The sequence below is a fragment of the Bombyx mori genome, chromosome 11 (assembly GCF_030269925.1).
Source record: "Bombyx mori chromosome 11, ASM3026992v2".
In the NCBI taxonomy this organism is placed as follows: domain Eukaryota; kingdom Metazoa; phylum Arthropoda; class Insecta; order Lepidoptera; family Bombycidae; genus Bombyx; species Bombyx mori.
Genome location: NC_085117.1, coordinates 9290653 through 9312017, shown reverse-complemented (window position 1 = coordinate 9312017; position 21365 = coordinate 9290653). Strand labels below are relative to the sequence as shown.

Below are 21365 nucleotides of genomic sequence, written 5' to 3'. Positions count from 1 at the left end.
AGATCATAGACCTATATAGTAGGGACACGACATATTGTTCTATACGTACAATTGCTTATATAAATAGCACCCATTTTGAAGGCACATACATAAACATATATCTATCTCGTTCTTACTCAGCACTTTAACTCGCAGGAAAACAATATAACAGTATTTCAGTGCGTACATAAAATGAAACATGAATATACGTAAATATCTCCGTCTTCGTCTAATGAGGCCGAAAATCCGCCATGTTTAGCGCGCCAAATGTCATTGTCACGTCAGTTCGGCCGTCTGTTTTGGGTTGTACATTATTTATTGACTTTGATATCGATTTAATATGATTGATTATATAAAATTTCATAATTTATCATGCTTAAAACATACAAAAATAATAATTAAAACGTATTTTATAGGATCTCAAGAAAGTCGATGCCCTAAAACTATTATCTATGTGTATTTAAATTCATTATGGAGCCCTCATCCGAAAAATCCATTTTTCGGTCGGAATCTGTTGATCATGACACTAATCATAAATACCACTTTAAAATATGTCATCAAAACATATTTAGACATTCTGTTTAGATATTTCGGGAAAAAGGCTACCGACAAAATCTCTTCGGAACCATTTAAATAAAATAGTTTTATTCCGCAGTGAGTAAAACACTATTGTAAATTTGTTAAATATTTAATAATTAAGTGATTTTAGAGAGGAAGTCACAAGGAATGACGTTTGTAATTAATGAATAAATGTTCTGTAGGTGTTTTTTTTTTCACGCGGTCCCTTGATAAGTTTAAAATTTGAATCACTCTCAAGCGAAAGTGATTCAAATGGTGCGGCGCACCTTCCTTGGGGTGCGCTGCGGTAGTATGTTACGACTTTAGAGTCAGCAAAACATTTAAAAAAGATTGTTATAGTCTAAGAAAAACACGTACTCAAAATACGATAACATTTAGCATGCTAGTAATGGGCTGATGGCTTTGAACTACGCCATATCTTTATGTTTTGCGACAAACGACAACTTTATAAAATCAGTGTAGCAACTTTTAAAAATCATCATATCGTTTACTTGGCAAATTCGAAGGACGAACTTGTCTTAGATTTCACCCATCTAAATCATATCATATTTGCACATAGCAATATACCTACTTACTTCCCATTAAAGTATAAATTCTACAAATAAATAATACTCAACAATATTTAAAATAAAATGAGCCAAGAACGTTTATCGATAAAACCTGATAACATTGAAATCTTTTGTACAGCACTAAAGCCGCCATGTTTTGTGGCCAGATGACGTCACAGTGGCACGAAATTTTGGTTGACGTTTCATTTCCATAGGTTTCCTACTTCATTGGTTTAGATATAGGTATGGTACATACGGCTCAGTGAATTTGGCTCCCCTTTTTTTCTATTTTCTGATTTTTTGGAGTTTACTCCTTTAGAATCGATTTACATATATAGGCCCGGGGTATGAAAATTATGGGGACCAAAATCGTACTAGCATGTCACACGAAATGCGTTATGCGCCTGATTGGCTCCTGATTGCGTGATGCGTGCGCGCGCCAATCAAAATCGTACTAGCATGTCACACGAAATGCGTTATGCGCCTGATTGGCTCCTGATTGCGTGATGCGTGCGCGCGCCAATCAGGAGCCAACGCGCGGCCGCGTTATTGCAGGTGACGCCGGGCTGCTGCGCCGGCAGTCCGCCACAAAGCCTCGTACTGATCGCGCGTTTCTCTCATTATTGTATTTTCATATATTTGTTAGTCGTTTGTTTTGTGTCTCGTTAATTTGTTAATAATCTGTAGTGTATCGTGTTGTCGTAATATAGAACTATTTCTCGTATTGTTTCGTTTAATTTTTTATATCCAGTAAACTCCAGTCGTGCGTCGGAGCGGACACACACACTTTTTTTAATTTTTAATTATTTGTTCGTTAATGTTAGAAATTGTAAAAATTGTTTGTTCGTCTTTTATTTATTTATAACTAATTAAGCAAATTATCACCCGTAAGTTGCCCCTCCTTACTAGATATCTTTATTTTTATCGCTGAGATTAATTCATTTTTATCAATTATCGTTTGTTCGACGACTATTGGTGATTGTTCGGTCATAAAAACAATTAAATTCCCAATTATTAATTATGTATTTTATATCTAGCAAACTATCACCTTTTTTTTGCTTTGTCCATTGGGAGGGTTATGCCAGTAGTCAACACGCTTGGCAGGCGGGTTGGTGACCGCAGTACTATGTCCTTTCTTCAGAGCATGCTGCTGCCCATGTCCTGATGTGTTTTTATTTAGAGACAGCTAGTTATGGATGGTTATACCGCCATCGGTTGGTCGCCAGGGCCCCGTCTGTTAGCTAGCAGGATGCACCACGGGCAGGTGAGGTTGGCTATTGAGTAGCTGTGATTTCATTGCCACCCCTTACATCCCAATGCTTAAAGACAAAAGTTTTTAACGCTTGTGTGCTGCCGGTCATGACATATGGCGCTTTAACGTGGACACTAACCGTAGGTTTGGTCCGTAAGCTCAAAGTCGCTCAGCGTGCTATGGAAACGTGTATGCTCGGAGTTTCTTTGATGGATCGAGTCAGAAATGATGAAATTCGTCAAAGAACCAAAGTAACCGAAATAGTCCTAAAGATTAGCAAGCTGAAGTGGCAATGGGCCGGACATATGTGTCGCAGAACCGATGGCCGATGGAGCAGACGTGTTCTGGACTGGAGACCGCGTACCGGTAAACGCAGCGTTGGGCGTCCCCCTACCCGTTGGACCGATGACTTGCGGCGATATGCTGGGAGAGATTGGATGCGGAAGGCGGATGATCGTTCATTGTGGCGGACTATGGGAGAGGCCTACATCCAGCAGTGGAGAGATACAGGCTGATGATGAAACTATCACCTCACGCCTACATTGCGCATGCACTGGTTTTGTCAGTCAGCTGGCAATGGCCATATTTACTAGCGTTTTGTTTACAAGTGCGTTTATACGGTCTAATTATTTCTTATGTAGATCAAAAAAATATTGAAAACTTCAACAAACTTCAACAATACTTCAACAAAAAAATGTCAGTGAATTGAATGAAACGGCCAATTAGTGTATTTTCAATCAGGTCATACATATTGTTACGCTCTGGGGTCCGGGATAAATAAATGTTCTACCAAAGTACAACTTAAAACTGTATTTATCACTTAGAACACTCACAGAACTCAGAACACTTTAAAATTCTCAATTCACTTTTTCAGCTTCACTTCAGGTGATCCGTTCGCTGTTTCGCTTCGAGTAGTTCCGATTACTAACTGACTGCATGCCATCTCTGCAGCGCTTTTATAGTCGATACGACATCCCTAGAATCGTCGAGGACATTCCTCACAAGTCGAGCACTTTCGATGGGTGCTTCCGCTATCTGACAATGGATGGCGCTGTACTTCTCGAGCGTTCTAGTAATATCTTTACTAGATCCTTTGGTATTCGTTTCGGCTATTCGGCGATAGATGGCGTTACTCTTACCGGCGAAACAATATTATTATGAACATTTTGCGACTGGTGTGATGACATAAAATTTCAGTGTCGTGAATCTTGAGCCAAAATATGTAAAATATAGAATATAATAACAATAACGAAAGACAGAAAAATATTGTCAATTTGTAATATTAGAATTACATTAATTCTTTTTGACCTCATTGAGACTTTAAATAACGGTTTATGGGTGATTGAAATTAAAAAAATTATATAATTTTGTTGCATACAACTTTATATCATAACAAACAGGGATAAGACAAACGCGGATTAAAATATGACAGATCCAAGTTTCTACTAGCAAATATAATATTAATATAATGCAAATAGTTACTAAAACTAAAATAAAAAATCCATAAAAATGAATATTTAAACATAGAAATAAGACTAGCATAAATGTGCAAATTTAATACTATTTTTCTTCTATATAGGTACATGTAGGTATGCATGTCATTCATACATTTTTTTCAGTTTTTCGTTCACTATTTATGTAATTGGAAATCGAATGACTTCAAATTACATTTCACGAATGCAGTTTGTTACCTATATAATTTAATATATTTTTTAATCTTGATTTCTATTAAATTTCCCTAATAAAAATTGTATTAAAAGAATTACGTTTTCGATTCTTTTTTGAAACACTTTTGGAGTAGTGAAAGAACCATGATCACTATTAAGTCAATTTTAAGTCCAGGTTGATAAATAAACACATTAATTATTAGTATAATCAAGCTCTCTAATATCGATTAATGCTAACTAATAATTTTTGATTAAAATATTATATTTTCAATATAGCATGCTACTGCATGATAATTTTCCATATACATTTTTATAAGCATTTAAATTTAAAGTATTTAATAGCATGTAGAACACAATAAAAGAAACCAATTAATTATTGATATAACATACCCATCCAAAACTAGCACAATTATATTATAAAACAGTACAATTTATAAATAAGTAGATATAGCATACTTAAAATTCTTTGGTAACTTCAATACATCCATATAACTTTACTAAAGGTTTTGGTATGTTTTGCAAAATATTAATATACTGATTTCTTTTACATTCAGTCTTGCTCACTTTGTTACTCATTGACATTCGCAAGCAGGACGGATAAGAAAGTATAATGTTGAAATCCATTACAGACTTTAAAAAATGTAGACTAGGTATTTGATATCCAAATAAATTGGTCAATAACCTAATCTAAATTGGCATTATATTAATTAGAACTTATATTTTATAAAATAAAGTTATTATTGTGAATGCTGTCCAAACAAAAGATAAGGTTTCATTCATCAAAGACTCGGGAAAAAAGATACTCAGTTGTATAAATGTGTATAATAGATGAGGGATAATTGAGTCGTCTATTATCAAAGGTGGCAATCTGTGTATTTGGACAAATTTTTTTTATTGGTATGTCAATTCAGATTGATTTGAATATAATAGTCTCCTTCAAAGAATACGGTTCAAAACCTGCATTAAATAAAGGTTAACAGTTAACCTGTTATTTATCTAAGATGTCGTTCCGAAGAGTTTTGTGACTGCCAATGGAATACAAAGGCAATAATTCGTTTTTCTGATTTACCAATCATTGTCCAAAAGTCAGATTGCCGGCTTTGATAATAGTCGACTCAATTATCTATGTGAAATGATAAATTTGTAACAACCTCATGTATTTTATCAAGCATTCATAATGATTCCAAAATACACGCCAATATAATGTGTTCAAAATGCACCCTTTAAATTCTTAAACAATTGATTTTAAGCCGCATGACTCTGGTTGCTATTTGTACCCGGTAAATTGTCAGGATTAGCAAGTGGATCCAATTCAGCAAATAGCTTAAACCATGCATCTTTATCACTTTTTTTCGGATCTGGTAAATTAGGTTTCACTATGTTATCTGCGTTCTTTGGTTGGTTATTGTTAGTGCTGGTCGGTGCTAATGGTCCTTGCAGAATATTTGGAGAAGTCAAGTCCTGGAAAAATTATGTTTAGTTGTCAAATCGATAATGAATGACGATTCACTGTTTTAAATTCACACAAAACTCTAATTGTGCATTTAAATCAACAATAGTCATAAATATAGTTATAATAAATAAAACCACAGCTGTGGTGTTAAGTAGTTATTAGAATCCATAGACATATATGACTCTAACTCTATCTACCTTGGTACAAGAGGCTGAACTCTCTATGATATTGTATTATATAATGGCTGTCTCTTCCTCTAAACAGCAAAGTATAGCTACGGTAGCTAGCGGTAGGCAGCGGCTTGGCTCTGCCCCTGGCATTGCTGAAGTCCATGGGCGACGGTAACCACTCACCGTCAGGTGGGCCGTATGCTCGTCTGCCTACAAGGGCAATAAAAATAAAAAAATAAAAAAAACGATGAACATAAAAAGACAAGGTGAATAAATTTGATGGGGCCAGATTAGTGCAGTAACACTTAAAGTTTAATTTAATAAAAAATATGCAAAAGAAGTCATTGTGGCCCAAAAAGATGAGAACCCCCCATGCATTCGTATCGAGTGATGCAATTATGCTGGTGTTTAATTCATTCAATGCCAGTGACGAAATAACATTGTGTAGTGAAAATCAAATCTGTAAAACTTATAATTGGTGTAATTCATGGTGGTAGGGAGTTACTGGTGGTAGGACCTCTTGTGAGTCCGCGCGGGTGGGTACCACCACCCTGCCTATTTCTGCCGTGAAGCAGTAATGCGTTTCGGTTTGAAGGGTGGGGCAGCCGTTGTAACTATACTTGAGACCTTAGAACTTGTATCTCAAGGTGGGTGGCGCATTTACGTTGTGGATGTCTATGGGCTCCAGTAACCACTTAACACCAGGTGGGCTGTGAGCTCGTCCACCCATGTAAGCAATAAAAAAAAATATATATATATATGAGCCCGCACAGGTAGGTTGGTACCACCCATTTCTGCCATGAAACAGTAAGGAGTTTCTGTTTGAAGGGTAGAGCAATTGTTGCAGTGTAACCCCGGTCACCGAGGACGTGAATTAATTCACAGGCACAGCCCACTGAGTTTCTCGCTGGATCTTCTCAGTGGGTGGCATTTCCGATCCGGTAGGAAAAAGAAAAAAAAAAGCAGTGTAAGAGCACTTTAGAACCACTTTACATCGGGTAGGTTTGTCCAACCATCTAAGCAAAAAAAACTCACTTGCAACAGTTGAGATGGCATAAAAGCACCAAAGTTGGACTGTCCATCACCACAGCCTAGATGCAACCCAGCCAAATCTGAAAGTGTTCCTCCTACATTTTCTTCTGTTTCTGTATTTACTAGATTTGTATCTACCAGATTTACAGAAGCGATCCCTTCTTTGTTGTCAAGTGTTGATGATTTTTCATTGGAAAGTTGCTTATCTAAGTTCACGTTTTTCGGTTTCTCGTCTTTATATTCATCCTGAAATTATAACAAATATTCTGTATTGTTTGGTTGTAAACTGCAGATGGTTAAATAGTTGTAAAGGCAGTTCTGGGGATTTTTCACATTATTGAATTTATCACATTATATATAAATATTATATTTATTTTATTTTATTGTACAATATTCTTAGTAGAAACATTACTTACTATTGAGAATTAAGTTTATGTATAAAGTTAGTTGTAGGATATGTCTCACAGCTATTTTTCAAAAATATTTATTTAAGATATTTAATCACTAATACAATTATGTCACTCATTATACAAAAATATTATGTGATCAATTTTATGATTATCGCATATTTAGAATTGAAGTGGCTTTACCAAAAATTTAAAGAAAATTAGAATTATTATTCAAATAACTTATAAACATGTGTTCTATCAGTTTATAAAATTAAAAAGTTGATTTTGCTTTCTTGAAATGAGAATTTTCCAAAGCAATTTTACCTCTGTCATTATTCAATTTAAAAGCCTCCATTAGTGTGTTAGGCATCTTAAATTGCATCATAGTGACCAAACGATGGAACCGATTGTTTCACAGTTGAGACAATAACAATAGCATATTTGAGGGATATTATTTTTTAAATAAGAATAAAAATGCAGTAGCAGGTACAAGTACAGCTAGAAGATAAAGTTATGGAATTTTATATTAAAAATCAAATGAACAATAATCAGATTTTTATCAGCTTATGTATCTCTTTTTGGAAATAAACTATTATTACTTACTCCCAAGTATCACGTCAAATCTCATATATCTATGCAATCTGATAAATAAGGCTAACTTATAAAACTATAGATCTACAATGGAAATTTCAATAGTACAAATATCGCAAAGTATGCTATTCACCTGGAAAAACAGCATCTGATCTTTATCTTGGGGCACCACCTCCTTAGTCTCGCTCTCTCCCAAACTTTGTGAAAGTTCTTTTAGTATGCAGAATTCATACTGTGGATTATTATTCATAGAATCTGCTGTTGCTTCTAAAGTTTGAGATACTTTAGTAACAAATGTTACAAATGAAGCTTGGTAATTTGATAACACATGTGAAAACATGTTGCATCGTGCTGCTGCTAACAGATCAATCTGTAAAGATTCATAATATATACTCAAAGACAAACTCAGTGCTGGAACTTCACAAAGTTATAAAAAATTTGAAAGAAAATAATTTTAAGCTTAATTTTGTTTAAGTAATAAAAATGCTGCAACAAAACTATTCATTACAATAATTTACATAGAAAAGAAAATTATTTAGTAGTAAATTTGATTATTAATTTACCTTTTGCAGTACATCAAGTGTCAATTTATCAAATATTTTTTTACTCTCACGTACTTGACGTTGTGCCTTTCGGAAATTATCGAGGCCACGACCTGTATCAGGGTCTAGCTGAGCACTTGTCGATTTCATCCAACTCAATGCTGCACGATACTCTAATCTCGCCTTCTCCATGGCAGACACAGTAGCTCGCATATCACTCACAGCTCGACCTCGAAATGTTTCCACTTCATGATAAAGCCTTAGCAATGGCGATCTAATTGATAGCCGCTGCTGCCCACAGTATGATATCGCTTTTCCAGCGGAAATCATGTGTTTCCCTGACGCGTCAGCGTTTTTTCCAGAATCTCGGAGAAATTTCCCCAAAGCATTTTCTTCTTGAGCCAGAATACATATTCGCTCTTGGTATTGGTCTAATACGCGTTGTAATTGCAAACAGCTGTCAGATATTGATCGGAATAACTCTAATTTCGCGTCCAGTTCGGCGTCGGAAGAAACGATACATTCGTCTTCTTTAGTTCCCAGCTTTTTCAGAACAGTCTTTTTAGTAACCCAATATTGATGCTGCATCATCTTCACTGTACTGATACTTTGATTTGTTTCTGTCGTATTATCACAAATTAAAAGTTTTTGAAATTGCCGAAAATAAAATATTATCAATAATTTTCATATCATTTGTATTTGCAATGACAGGAACCATAGATAATGCACTTAACAGAAACTGACAATGACACTTTCATGTTCCAATCCAATGCACATAAAAATAAATGTTTAATTTACAACGATAAAAAGCAAAACAAAGCTATATTTATATTATATTTCATTATATGATACACAACAGTAGCAATGGTGTTTGGTAATTGTTTATTTCAATACCAAACAAAAAAAAACATCTAAAAGGCTGAGTGGATCTTGAACATTCTGGAATGAATGAAAGTTTTTGTTATTTATAACCGATATATCTTGAGAAGGAGTGCTCTGAGGAATTTTTTGAGATGATATCATCGTCTCGTTTTTAACAATCGCACCGCCCGCCACTAGAGTAGATTTCGTCTATACTTGGTACTATTATTATAGCCACTGCGTTAATTCACTATCAGATGGACCGTATGCTCGTCTGCCTGCACGGGCAATAAAATAATATATTTTACACCTAAAATATATGTCGACAAACTACTTGCACACTAGAATAATTATTAGACATTTGTTTGCAAGCCAGTTTTAACATTGGCATTATATATAAACAAAAAAAAAACAAAAAGATTAGATCGGATTTGTCATAGTCAATTTATGGTTCAATTTACATCCAGTTTAATAATTACATTGAATTATGAATTTTCTTTGAAATCTCTATAGTATTATAGCTTTTTCAAATGCTAACCTTTGCTCTGGTTAAATTAAAAATGGTAAGCCAAGTGAAAAATTGTCTATGATATGATATTTACAACCGGAATGTGGAATGGCTGCCGCGTTTCGTGTCCGTCAATCTAATGTTTATCAAACTATTTCGAAAATAATATGTGTTATTTTTTTAGATGAGAACCACTGTTCCGCCACAAAAGTGTGATAATAATTAAAATGTACTGTGCTAGTGATAAAAATGTTCCCGGGGTATCGTCTTCGCAATCTTCGAAAAACGTCAAAGATGGTAAGTTTGTCGTTGATCAAATTTGTTTTTTTTTACAGGTTATAATTATCGGTATATTTAAGTTTGTTTATATTATTATTTAAAATTGCTGCTATTATGTGTTTAATATTGCAAGAGGATCTTATAAAGGTAATCTGCTTCGACTAGGCTTAAAAAAGTTTTGAAAGTGAAGAGAAACTTTCGAATAAGTGATATGAATTGAGAATAGAATTCGAAACTTTTTAACAAACGAAGGTGCCTAAACTAGAATCCTACTGTTGATTAATTGTTACAGCAAGCTTAGGCATAATATGAAGAAAAAATATAGTTAAATAGTTTTGAATATATTTTTATCAGTTATTGTTTGGGAACTGTATGTACAGAAATGACGGATGGACTTAAAACAAACTTTCGGCCCTATGAATACGGTTCAATTCGTTGTTTTTCATTTTTATGATATACGACCTCATGTTTTTGTTATCGAATTAGTTTGGTTTGATCAATATAAAATTTAATATCTTTTAAATATGTTATGAAATAAATTAGTGATTGATATTTTTTTCAAATGTAGTGTAGGTAAGTCATTAAAAGTTCACAAAAAGAGTACAATACGAAAATTTGCTTAAAATTTATATTAGTGATTTTTGGTATTTTCTTCGCGAGTTATAGACACAAAACTACTTTTACGGTTAGTAATTTATATTTTGTTGATTAAAATGTCAACATTTAATCTCACTACGCACAAACAAATGTTCATGATTGATTTCCACGGTGAAGAAATAACATCGTGCAATGAAAATCATGCCCGCAAAAATTCTAATTTGCGTAATTACTGATGGTAGGGCGGTTTGTGACCCCCTCGGGCAGGTACCACCACCCTGCCTATTACTGCCGTGAAGAAAGAACGCGTGTCTGTTTGAAGGGCGGGCAGCCTTTGTACTGGAACAACTAGAACTCAAGGTGGGTGGCGGCATTTACGTTGTTGATGTTAATGGGCTCCGGTAATGACTTCACACCAGGTGGACCATGAGCTCGTCCACCCATTAGAGCAATTATTAGAGCTTAGGTAGGAAAAAAAATGTGAGCCGTCACGGGCCGCCTGGCAGATGTGAAACATCGACATTATTTTGTAAAAGTAATATGCAAAAAAGAACAGATCGTGATAGGAACTAAATATGTCATAATGATAAAATAAAATATTACGAAAAAATAATTTGTTTTCAAGTAAAACACAGAGAGAATCACACAGTTGATTGCGCATGGCGACGCGTCGCCACGCCAGTAATCGGTTTTACGTGCGGCTATAGATGTTTCACATCAAAACTAATTTACGTAAATGAAAATGTCAGGAATGTATCTGTCTGCTGCAGTCCTCGGCAACCAAAAGAGCCAAATGTAGATACTTAACACACAATCGAAATTTATTCAAAGATATATTTTGCAACGTGTATTTTTATAGCCTTGTGTTCCAAAAATGTTTACTCGTCTCATACAAGGTAAGATACTAAGCAATGTTCGTGCCTGAACTAAACATTCCGCGGAAAAGCCGCAGCCGAGGAGGATACGCATACGGAGGATACAGGATACGCAAAAGTCGACCATAGCCACCTAATTACTGTGCTCTTGAATACTCATATGACACGATTAGAGTAATGGCAACCATCGTGGGAACAATTAAAGTCGATAATCGTCCGTAGGGCTTTCGCGGTCATGTTACATAATCGCTTAAATAAATGAATTAAATCGATTAAATATATACGAGACTTTTCACATGATATTCCAAATCAGTGCCGCGACACCACACCACCATTCATTACTTCAGCTAAAAAGGTAATGTACTAAACACATGAGAATAAACGGAGCGAAGCATTGTATAAAATGCAATAATGTAAAAAAAAACCATTAATTTTTTAAGCTTTTATTTAATTCAATAATTAAACAAGTCTTTTTTGGCTAATTTATGATGCTAAGCCTTATAAGCTATACTATAAAATGTTTTGGATTTGAACAAGATGCCGATACGAATTACTCAGAATTCGTCTTTATAAATAAGGGAGAAATTCCTAAGGGGTAAGTGCGTGAGCCGCTTGCAATCAAGATCGCTTGTAAGTTACGAGTTAAACCGACAATGAAGCACGTATTTTAATGTAGTATACGGTCAACCTGGTTGTACTTCTGGTGGTATGTCTTCCGAGCCCGCACGGATAGATGTCACCGCCCTGTCTATTGATGCGGCGAATCACTAGCGTTCCGATATGAATTTGTATATATAGTTGTATACAATTGATACTTAGACTTGACGTCCTAACGAGCATGAGATAAGATGCTCTGAGGAATTGTTCGAGATGATACCGGCATCTCGTTTTTACCATCGCACCGCCCGCCACCGGAGTAGAGTTCATCCATACTACCTGGAGCCACTGCGGTCATCCACAGTGCGTTTCCAGAGGTCTTTTTTGCCACGTACCATCCGGCTATGGAATGAGCTCCCCTCCACGGTGTTTCCCGAGCGCTATGACATGTCCTTCTTCAAACGAGGCTTGTGGAGAGTATTTAACGGCAGGCAGCGGCTTGGCTCTGCCCCTGGCATTGCTGAAGTCCATGAGCGACGGTAACCACTCACCATCAGGTGGGCCGTATGCACGTCTGACTACAAGGGCAATAAAAAAAATTAAAAAAGATGCGATTGAATGCCGCCCATCACCTAAAGGTGAAAGTCTCAACTGCAGTGGCCACCTCGACTTTCAAAGTCACTTATATATAACTTTTTCGTGTCAGAACTATGCGGGATACTATCCCATCATTTGCGGAGACAAATACGCCATAACGCCCACCCAGTAAAACAGTGCGCTCCAAAAAAAATCTTACGATCAATTAGCTTATATGTACATGCTTAAAAGAAACAGTATAAAAATCTGCAGTAAAGCAGACGAACCGGCGACTCGAACCAATGGTTTTTTCATGAACTCAATCGTTCATGAAATTGTCTTCATATGGTGGAATAAGTTAAATCACCTATACGTGTTTTATGTATGTACGTTATTCAATATACAGACAAATCTATGTTAAAAAATCACATTAATAACGATAAATATTTTTTTTCCTACCTAAGCTGATAGCCTTGACGGGCAATATCAGCGTCGCCTTAACTAGTAGGTGCGCTCACGGGGCTCAAACCTGATGACGTTGCTAACACGAACCCTAGCAAGAGCCGTGCTTCGCAGAATCTACCATTGGATCGGAAACGCGACCCACTGAGAAGATACGGCGAGAAACTCAGTGGGCTGTGTCTATGGGTTAAGTTACTCGTCGAGCCCTTCGTCGCAAGCGACGGGTTCGACGGGAACGGGATAAATAATTAGTTCTTAAAAAGAACTCGTTCTTCAGTTTTTTTTTATTGCCCGAGCAGATAGACGAGCAAACGGCCCACTTAATGGTAAGCGGTTACTGTCGCTCATGGATGTCAGCAATGCCAGGACAGAGCCAAGCCGCTGCCTACCACTTAATACACAAGTCAGTCTAACAAGCTCAACAAAAATCTAATTTCAAAAAAATAAATGAGGTAGAGATACCTATGTAGTGATGTGTCTTCTTGTAGTTATGTATAGTAAGTATGTGAACGACGGACAATACCCGCTGACCTTGCGGCCGTAGCAAAGAAACGATATATGATTATTGCGTTAGACACGTTTTTAGACCACTTTAAACGCTAATTAAATACTTAATTAATTTAATTTTCTAATTTAACGTACATTGAAATAGTTTTATTACAGTTTATGAACGTAATACTGCAGATTCATAACATGTCCTGAACTTTAAAAGTTTTCATGAGATCACAGAATAATCGTCTAAGTTTTTTTTTTCTTGTTTTTTTTATTGCTTAGCTGGGTGGACGAGCTCACAGCCCACCTGGTGTTATGTGGTTACTGGAGCCCATAGACATCCGCAATATAAATGCGCCACCCACCTTGAGATATAAGTTCTAAGGTCTCAAGTATGGTTACAACGGCTGCCCCACCCTTCAAACCGAAACGCATTACTGCTTCACGGTAGAAATAGGCAGGGTGGTGGTACCCACCCGCGCGTACTCGCAAGAGGTTCTACCACCAGTAAAGCGCTTTCATCCACCGTGCATTGATAAATATGACGAAAATTGACAATGTTGATTTATTGTAAAATTTGTTTGTCAGCTGTTCGTTTTAAAATAAATATAATTCTTATAACGTACGTAACCCGTTTGTCCTAAATCGAAACGACATTTCCCAGGTTAGTGGCCTGTTATACTCGCTTGCCAAAATGTCAAAGGTCGAGACTTCGATATCAGATGTACGAAGTTTTGCCTCGCCACGAGACAGCCCGTTGTTGAGTCACAGATTAATTTATTACCATGAAGAATAATCTGTGCTGAATTTTTACATCGACCAGGAATAATACTCGCAAGGGTTTACGTGATTGTAGTCAATCGTATTGAAATTCTAGAATTAATTCTAGGTTATAATTTTATTTAAACTATAAAGACATTCGTGTAAGTTCGTAAAAGCTTTCGGGTCTTTTGTGGTTTATTCTCACGAACAGAACATTTCATTGGCTACAAAGTAATTATCCATTAATTACCACTGCGGATAGAACTAGATTGCTCTATAAAACCTTCGACACTAAATTAGAAGCGCTTTTATGTACTTGTGTAATTAAAGCGTTCGGGTATATGATGTCTTCAGGAAAATTTTAAAACGGCGTCGGTATTTACGTAAGATACTTGTGTAAAAATAAAAATCGTGAAATTTATCAATTTGCTACTAATATTTTCTACTAATACTACCTGGAGCCACTGCGTTCATCCACAGTGCGTTTCCAGAGTCTTTTTTTGCCACGTACCATCCGGGTTTGGAATGAGCTCCCCTCCACGGTGTTTCCCGAGCGCTATGACATGCCCTTCTTCAAACGAGGCTTGTGGAGAGTGTTAAACAGTAGGCAGCGGCTTGGCTCTGTCCCTGGCATTGCTGATGTCCATGAGCGACGGTAACCACTCACCATCAGGTGAGCCGTATGCTCGTCTGCCTATACGGCAATAAAAATAAAAATTGCAGACCGATATATGTGACAAACACAGCAATTAAGAATATAGTCAAGGGTCTGAAGGGTAGTAGTAGAGTCGTTATCCTAGTGGAGATGAGACTTGTTGTCTCATAATGGGCGACCAGATAGATTCATTATTCATGGGTTCCAGTAACCGAATAAAAATGACTAGACGAACTAGAGAGCTCATGCATTCAGCTCCTCCAATAAGAATTAATTAAAATAATGATGCAGTGGCTTGCTAATAATTAATTTCCGTCGATGTTTGATAAGCCAATAGCGGTTCAAGTGGGTTAGCAGGTTTATTGCGAAAACCGGGTCGATGCATTATATTTTTCGTCATACAAATTGTGTATCGTTTAACGTGTGTGTTAAAAAAACGTGTGGCACTCGGGAACTGCCGCGGTAAAGCTATTGCATAGCATTTTTTATCAACTTATGCAATTATAATTAGACAATGTTAATTTAATATTAAAACAATAATAAAACAAGACCACGCTATATTAAACATTAATAAAACAAAACCTTAACTGTCCCCTTCACACTCATAAGCTGAGAGAGAGATGGGCAGACTTTTCATGATGCGCATGCAGTCTGGCTTATTCACAAACACTACACAAGCGCAACGTGTGAATGTGTTGAACGCGAGCTACATGGTAGGCGGAGTGAGTGGTGTTAGGTTTTTTTCGTTACGGAATTTTATGATTCGGTCGCCGCGCTCAAGGCGCGCGATAAAAGCTATGCAATAGCTTAAAAATGTGTAGTTTTCAAGAATAATTTGCATGAGAAAATTATATTAATTGCTAGCGACCCGCCCTCGCTTCGCTTCGGAAACATTAAATTTTATTATTGATAGCTGAGTTCCGCGATGTTACCCGCGGTTATTGTCGTACCGCAGGTGACGCCGCGGAGCGAAACTAGCTAGTCAAAGAAAAGTTACCTATCAGTGAAAGTCGACCTTCCGTGCTCACTTTCAGAACCTGGTCCCTCGTTTGTTGGGGGTGGCCGGCGCGTTAAGCCGGCTTCTGCCCAACGTCGGGGGGCCTGACCAGGTGACGCGCCGTCTCTATGCGGGGGTGATGCGATCAATGGCCCTATACGGGGCGCCCGTGTGGGGCCAGTCCCTGGCCGTGGGGGTGGCGAAGCTGCCGCAACGGCCGCAACGCACCATCGCGGTCAGGGTCATCCGTGGTTATCGCACCATCTCCTTTGAGGCGGCGTGTGTACTGGCTGGGACGCCGCCTTGGGTTCTGGAAGCGGAGGCGCTCGCCGCTGACTATAAGTGGCGGGCTGACCTTCGTGCCCGGGGCGTGGCGCGTCCCAGCCCCAGTGTGGTCAGAGCGCGGAGGGCCCAATCTCGGCGGTCCGTGCTGGAGTCATGGTCCAGACAGCTGGCTGATCCTTCGGCTGGTCGTAGGACCGTTGAGGCGATTCGCCCGGTCCTTGTGGATTGGGTGAATCGTGACAGAGGACGCCTCACTTTCCGGCTCACGCAGGTGCTCACTGGGCATGGTTGTTTCGGTGAGTTCCTGCACCGGATCACAGCCGAGCCGACGGCAGAGTGCCACCATTGTGGTTGCGACTTGGACACGGCAGAGCATACGCTCGTCGCCTGCCCCGCATGGGAGGGATGGCGCCGTGTCCTCGTCGCAAAAATAGGAACCGATTTGTCGTTGCCGAGTGTTGTGGCATCGATGCTCGGCGACGACGAGTCGTGGAAGGCGATGCTCGACTTCTGCGAGTGCACCATCTCGCAGAAGGAGGCGGCGGGGCGCGTGAGAGACGCACAATCCCGCCGCCGTCGAGCGGGGGCCAGGGAGGCGGATCTCGCCCAAGCCCTGGCCCTCTAAGTGTTTCGGGTCCCCTTCATATGTCGGTCTGGGGACCGGCGAAGGGGGCCTAAGAAGACGACGTGCAAGCTGCTCTGCACGCGATTTACGCAAGAGCATCCGGGTGATGGAAGGCCGGCTATCCTCGACCCACGCTGGTTCTGGCCCAGCGGGGTATTCCGTAGGGTAACCCACTCTAACCGGCGCCATCTAGGCGGGCTTCGGACAGTCTGCCGACCGAGAGGGCTGGTGGTCGTGGCGCCGACGACCGCCAGTCCGGCGTCCCGAGGGGGAGGGTGATGGTAGAGATGTGCTCCGCACTAAACGCTTCACTTTCCCCCCTTTGCCTTGTCATGAGTTCTGTCTCATGCGAGGTTTGGACGTTGGTTGTTGAGCGACAGGAGGTTTTCGTCAGTTCGACTCTGACATACCCCGCCCAGTATCCCCAGAAAAGGGCGGAAGTCCGGCGATTTACTCCTGACCAAAAAAAAAAAAAACAGTGAAAGTCTCGTCGAAATCGGTCCAGCCGATCCAGAGAAAAGCCGGAACAAACAGACACACAGACAAACAAACAAAAATATTGTTTGTTATATGTACTGTGGTATACATACCTACGCATTTATTAAAAAGTGGTTATTTTATTACTATAAACAGACCATCCGATTTTATTTATTTGTATAGATATATACATTAAAATTCATTTTGAAGTTATTTGCACATATAGACGCATAAAAATATATGTACGCTGTATATTTGAGATGCGGCAAGAAGATCTAACCAAGAAAAACAGCACACCACGTAAATTTTGAAAATACGAAAAAACAGATTGGCTCTAATTTATTTTAGGGAGACTGATAAAGCATACAAGGCTTGATAAAATAATGTACATACATTCAACAAAAACAAAAGTAAATATGCCAATCTATCCCGATTGTTCCACAGATAAAGAGTCTCTTGAAGACAGAACTTTCGAGAGCGAGTTTTCTTGTTTTCAAATGTATAGTTGGTATCTCATTTATTATATGAATAATACATGTATCTCTACACATTGCTCTACAATCAGGAAGCATAAAGTCGTTTTATCCACAAAGAGAATGAAGCTTTTAAAATCATAGAGTTTTTTATAATTGTTTTGGAATGTTTTAGCCATAGCCACAGATTTTGTGCACAAAAGTCACGATTCTCCTCGACCCTTCTCCGAAACCGAAAACCGAATCGGTATTTTGTTCTGAAAGTGCATAGCTGTATTTGCATGAATAGCTGTATTTGTTTTGTTCTTATTACTTTTTTCCTAATCTATACAATTATAAGTATGTGTAAAATATAATATTTAATTTCTCGTCTTTTTCTTTGAAAGTGACGGATATTCTAGAAAAATATTCCTTAAATTACACATACATAATACATATGTATTATTTTTTTACATTACATTACACGTACATAATTTGGCTTTCATATAATCGTTCATCCCTTTTTTGAGCACCTTGGTGGTGATGTTTCAAGAAAGCCTTCCTTAGTTCATGCTTATAAATTAAAAAGCGTCAATTTTCAAAGTACAAGTTCCAAAGCTTTATACATTCAGGAAAAGTATTTATATGTATAGATAAGGCTGTTTAATAAAAACGAAAACTGAGATTAAACACAATAATTAAAATACATTCCCTTTAAAATACTGAAATAAAATATGAAAAGGGTGTGACGCGAAAGCTTCGAAATATGATTGTAGAAACATTTTGGAATCATCATATTAAATGACTTTTTGTAATATATTTATCACTAGTGAAACTGGGTTACGCTCTGTCGTGTCTGTCGCTAAACGTATAAATATTTCAAGTACATATATATTTCCAGACGAACCTTGTCCATTTTAATTGCGTTTTTTACTAAGGAGATACCATTCAAATTGGTCGAGCCGTTGTCGAGTTTTCTTCCGTCATACATGTGCCAATTGGTCGGGGGCCTAATAGATAACAGAGTCTTAGTGTAGCCCCAGAATTAAATTCTGTTACGATTCGATTCTGAGGTAGATTCCTGTGTTCACGAACGACGACCGCGACGTAAGAACAACATCGTGCAATAAAACGTAAATGTACATAATCTGTAAGTAGGTTATAAAATATTTTATGGAAGAATTGTGTAGCATATCACGACACACGTGGGAATGGGACTCATTACATTTTGTACAGTACTTATTATTAAATTTACAATAAAGACACTTGATCTCAGAACGAAATTTCCGGTTATAGTTTTCACCTCTTCTCTTCTTATATGGGATCCGATGTGCATTGTAGCTTATCAGACCGTCTGCATAATTCACCCTTTTTAATCTCAAATTCAATTTTATTTCTCAGTAAACTAGACTAACTAAATTTGAGTTATTGTCGTTTTCCTCCACCGTCATATGACGTGACGTAATCTATTCAACGATTACATAAATATTATTAAAGTTACGAAATGAGCTTTAGCCGAGTTATCCCGGCTAATCGTAGTTTAAAGGTTTGTTCTTTAAATAATGATTAAATAATGATAAAATCTCCCAAGTAATTAAAATTTGGTTTAGAATAAGTTTAATGAGGAAATCAGTGGTTTAATATTGTATATAGACCATGAGGATAGAATACAACACAAAGAAGTCATTTGAGACATTAATTGGTGCGGCAATAGTTGTTGCACATTGTTACGTGCATGCGGGCTACAAATGTATTGATGCGTCAAGCGTAGAGAGAGGTGTGTGTGGATGAAAAGCCGGGGTGCGCCGGGGTGCTTTGGGCGCCGTCTGCTGACACAGTTCCGGGCGCCGGCGCGGCGGTTAGCGGCACTGCAGCCCAGCCAGACGACACGCGGTCGCCTCCTCGAGCACTCCTGCCCGACTCGCCCTCTGATCATTCGACGATCGGCATACCTTAACTTCGAAATTTTTCAGAAAGTCACGCCGTCAGTCTGACAATTAATAAAGACTCGCGCTATTGTTTCGCCGGAACAATAGAGACGTGCGTAAGCGCGATACTATCTTTGTAAGTTATCGAAGTGATTGTAAACATTTCCCCTCGCGGTCGTTACGAGGTGACAAAAGTTACCCATTCGAAATTCTTGGGGGAGCAGTGGGACGATTGTTGAACTAATTTTGTTTGACGATTAAGTGTTTTGTGCATTTCGAAACGAAGTGTGATAAAAACGTCATCAGAAAGAACAATCGCTGCAGAAAATAAACTTTTAATTTAGTCATAAATTTAGTGAATAGAAGTACTTAAAAGGCGCCAAGCTGTATTCCTTCGAAACTTTCAAGGTTTATGAGTACGATGAAGATAGGACGTGCAACGGCCATGAAGATGGCTTCGGCACTTCCAAGAGAAGTGAGTATTCTTTATGGTGCTATAAAATTACTTTACGTCCAAATTGTTTATTCGAAAAACACGATCAACTTTGATGTTCTGTTCGAGCACTTGACTGTTGAAAAATGAACATTTTTGCAGTTATTCGATCACAAAGTAAATACATTTCAAAGAGGTTTTATGTACTCGTAATTTGAAAAGCACAATTTATGTGCTGAATATTTTTATTAACGCTCGTCTCTGAGATAATTTTTTTATGCAATCTGATTTCGTTGGACGCTCTGCAAGATTGCATTTTTTGATAATTAATTACTATTGTCGTCATACATGTTCATATCGAGGCGTCCGAAGATAATTTCGTGTTTTCATTAAATATACAATTATTTTAAAACGGATATTTGTTATTTTAATAATATAAAATAAAGGGCTTACTTCCATGTCTCAAAGAGGCCGGTTTTTCTTATAGTAGTATAGTATAGTATTTAAAACTAGGTTGGTAATTTTTTTTTATTGCTTAGTTGGGTGTACGAGCTCACGGCCCACCTGGTGTTAAGTGGTTACCGGAGCACATAGACATCTACAACGTAAATGCCGCCACCCACCTTGAGACATGAGTTGTAAGGTCTCAGTTTTGACAGTATAACGGCTGCCCCGCCCTTTAAACATTTTTTTTATGATTGATAGATTATTGGTGGCCCGAAGGCCTTTCCAGTTTCATCAGGACAGGTGGGGGGGGGGGGTGAGCAAAGGCTCAGCCAGCCAGGAGGAGTGGGATTAGCTAACAACCGCCCGAGCGCCTCTGAAGGAGACCTAACAACTCAGGAGCAATTGCTTCGCGAACGCATCTACTACCGGATCGGAATCGCGACCCGTTGAGAAGATCCGGCGAGAAACTCACCGGGCTGATGCATGGGTTAGGTTGCACGTCGACCTCTTTGTCGAGTTCGACGAGTACAGTTACCGGGGTCCCTAAGCCTGCTCCTAGTGCTAGAGCTGAAGGCGTCTAATGCAAAGAATCTGATAGATCCGTAAGTACGTGTCTAGGGCGTCGACGGTGACTGGCTCCTGCATGAATTCGGGGAGTAGTCAGCGGCGGCATCGATAAGGCGATTATCATGACGCATAGCCTTATCGAAGTACCGTTCCGACGTGACTTCATGTATTTCCGGATTGATTCGAGGCCCGGTCGTCGTGTAGGTCAACGTTCCTTACGAGCCTTTAAACCGTAACGCATTACTGCTTCACGGCAAAAATAGGCAGGGTGTTGGTACCTACCCGTGC

General features: G+C 38.4%; 2 protein-coding genes across 4 annotated transcripts in view; one reads left to right on the top strand and one right to left on the bottom strand.

Moving 5' to 3' along the window:
* Positions 1-3715: 3715 nt before the first annotated feature.
* On the bottom strand, positions 3716-9215 carry LOC101741365 (islet cell autoantigen 1). The gene is made up of 4 exons (XM_004931533.5): positions 8224-9215; positions 7794-8030; positions 6684-6926; positions 3716-5486 (listed from the first exon to the last, which is right to left on the bottom strand). Exons 1-4 carry the CDS (start codon positions 8791-8793, stop codon positions 5271-5273), a joined length of 1266 nt encoding a protein of 421 aa, XP_004931590.2. The 5' UTR covers positions 8794-9215; the 3' UTR covers positions 3716-5270.
* A 431-nt stretch (positions 9216-9646) lies between these two features.
* The window catches only part of LOC101741505 (cyclin-dependent kinase 14), an 83841-nt gene continuing 72122 nt past the window's right edge, over positions 9647-21365 (top strand). Inside the window, exon 1 of one of the 3 annotated variants that reach the window (XM_038013646.2) lies at positions 9647-9868. In XM_038013646.2, the coding sequence (XP_037869574.1) occupies positions 9799-9868 (70 nt within the window). In that variant the 5' untranslated portion in view covers positions 9647-9798. Of the gene's footprint in view, positions 9869-10736; positions 10808-19993; positions 20106-21365 lie in introns of those variants that run through there. The other 2 variants (XM_062671089.1, XM_038013648.2) reach the window with 2 other exon arrangements.

Coding starts and splice junctions, on each gene's coding strand:
- LOC101741365 (XM_004931533.5), bottom strand. CDS start 8,793: ATGATGCAGCATCAATATTGGGTTACTAAAAAGACTGTTCTGAAAAAG. Junction 8,031..8,223: donor CACTTGATGTACTGCAAAAG/GTAAATTAATAA, acceptor GAATCTTTACAG/ATTGATCTGTTAGCAGCAGC. Junction 5,487..6,683: donor TGCCATCTCAACTGTTGCAA/GTGAGTTTTTTT, acceptor TAATTTTTCCAG/GACTTGACTTCTCCAAATAT.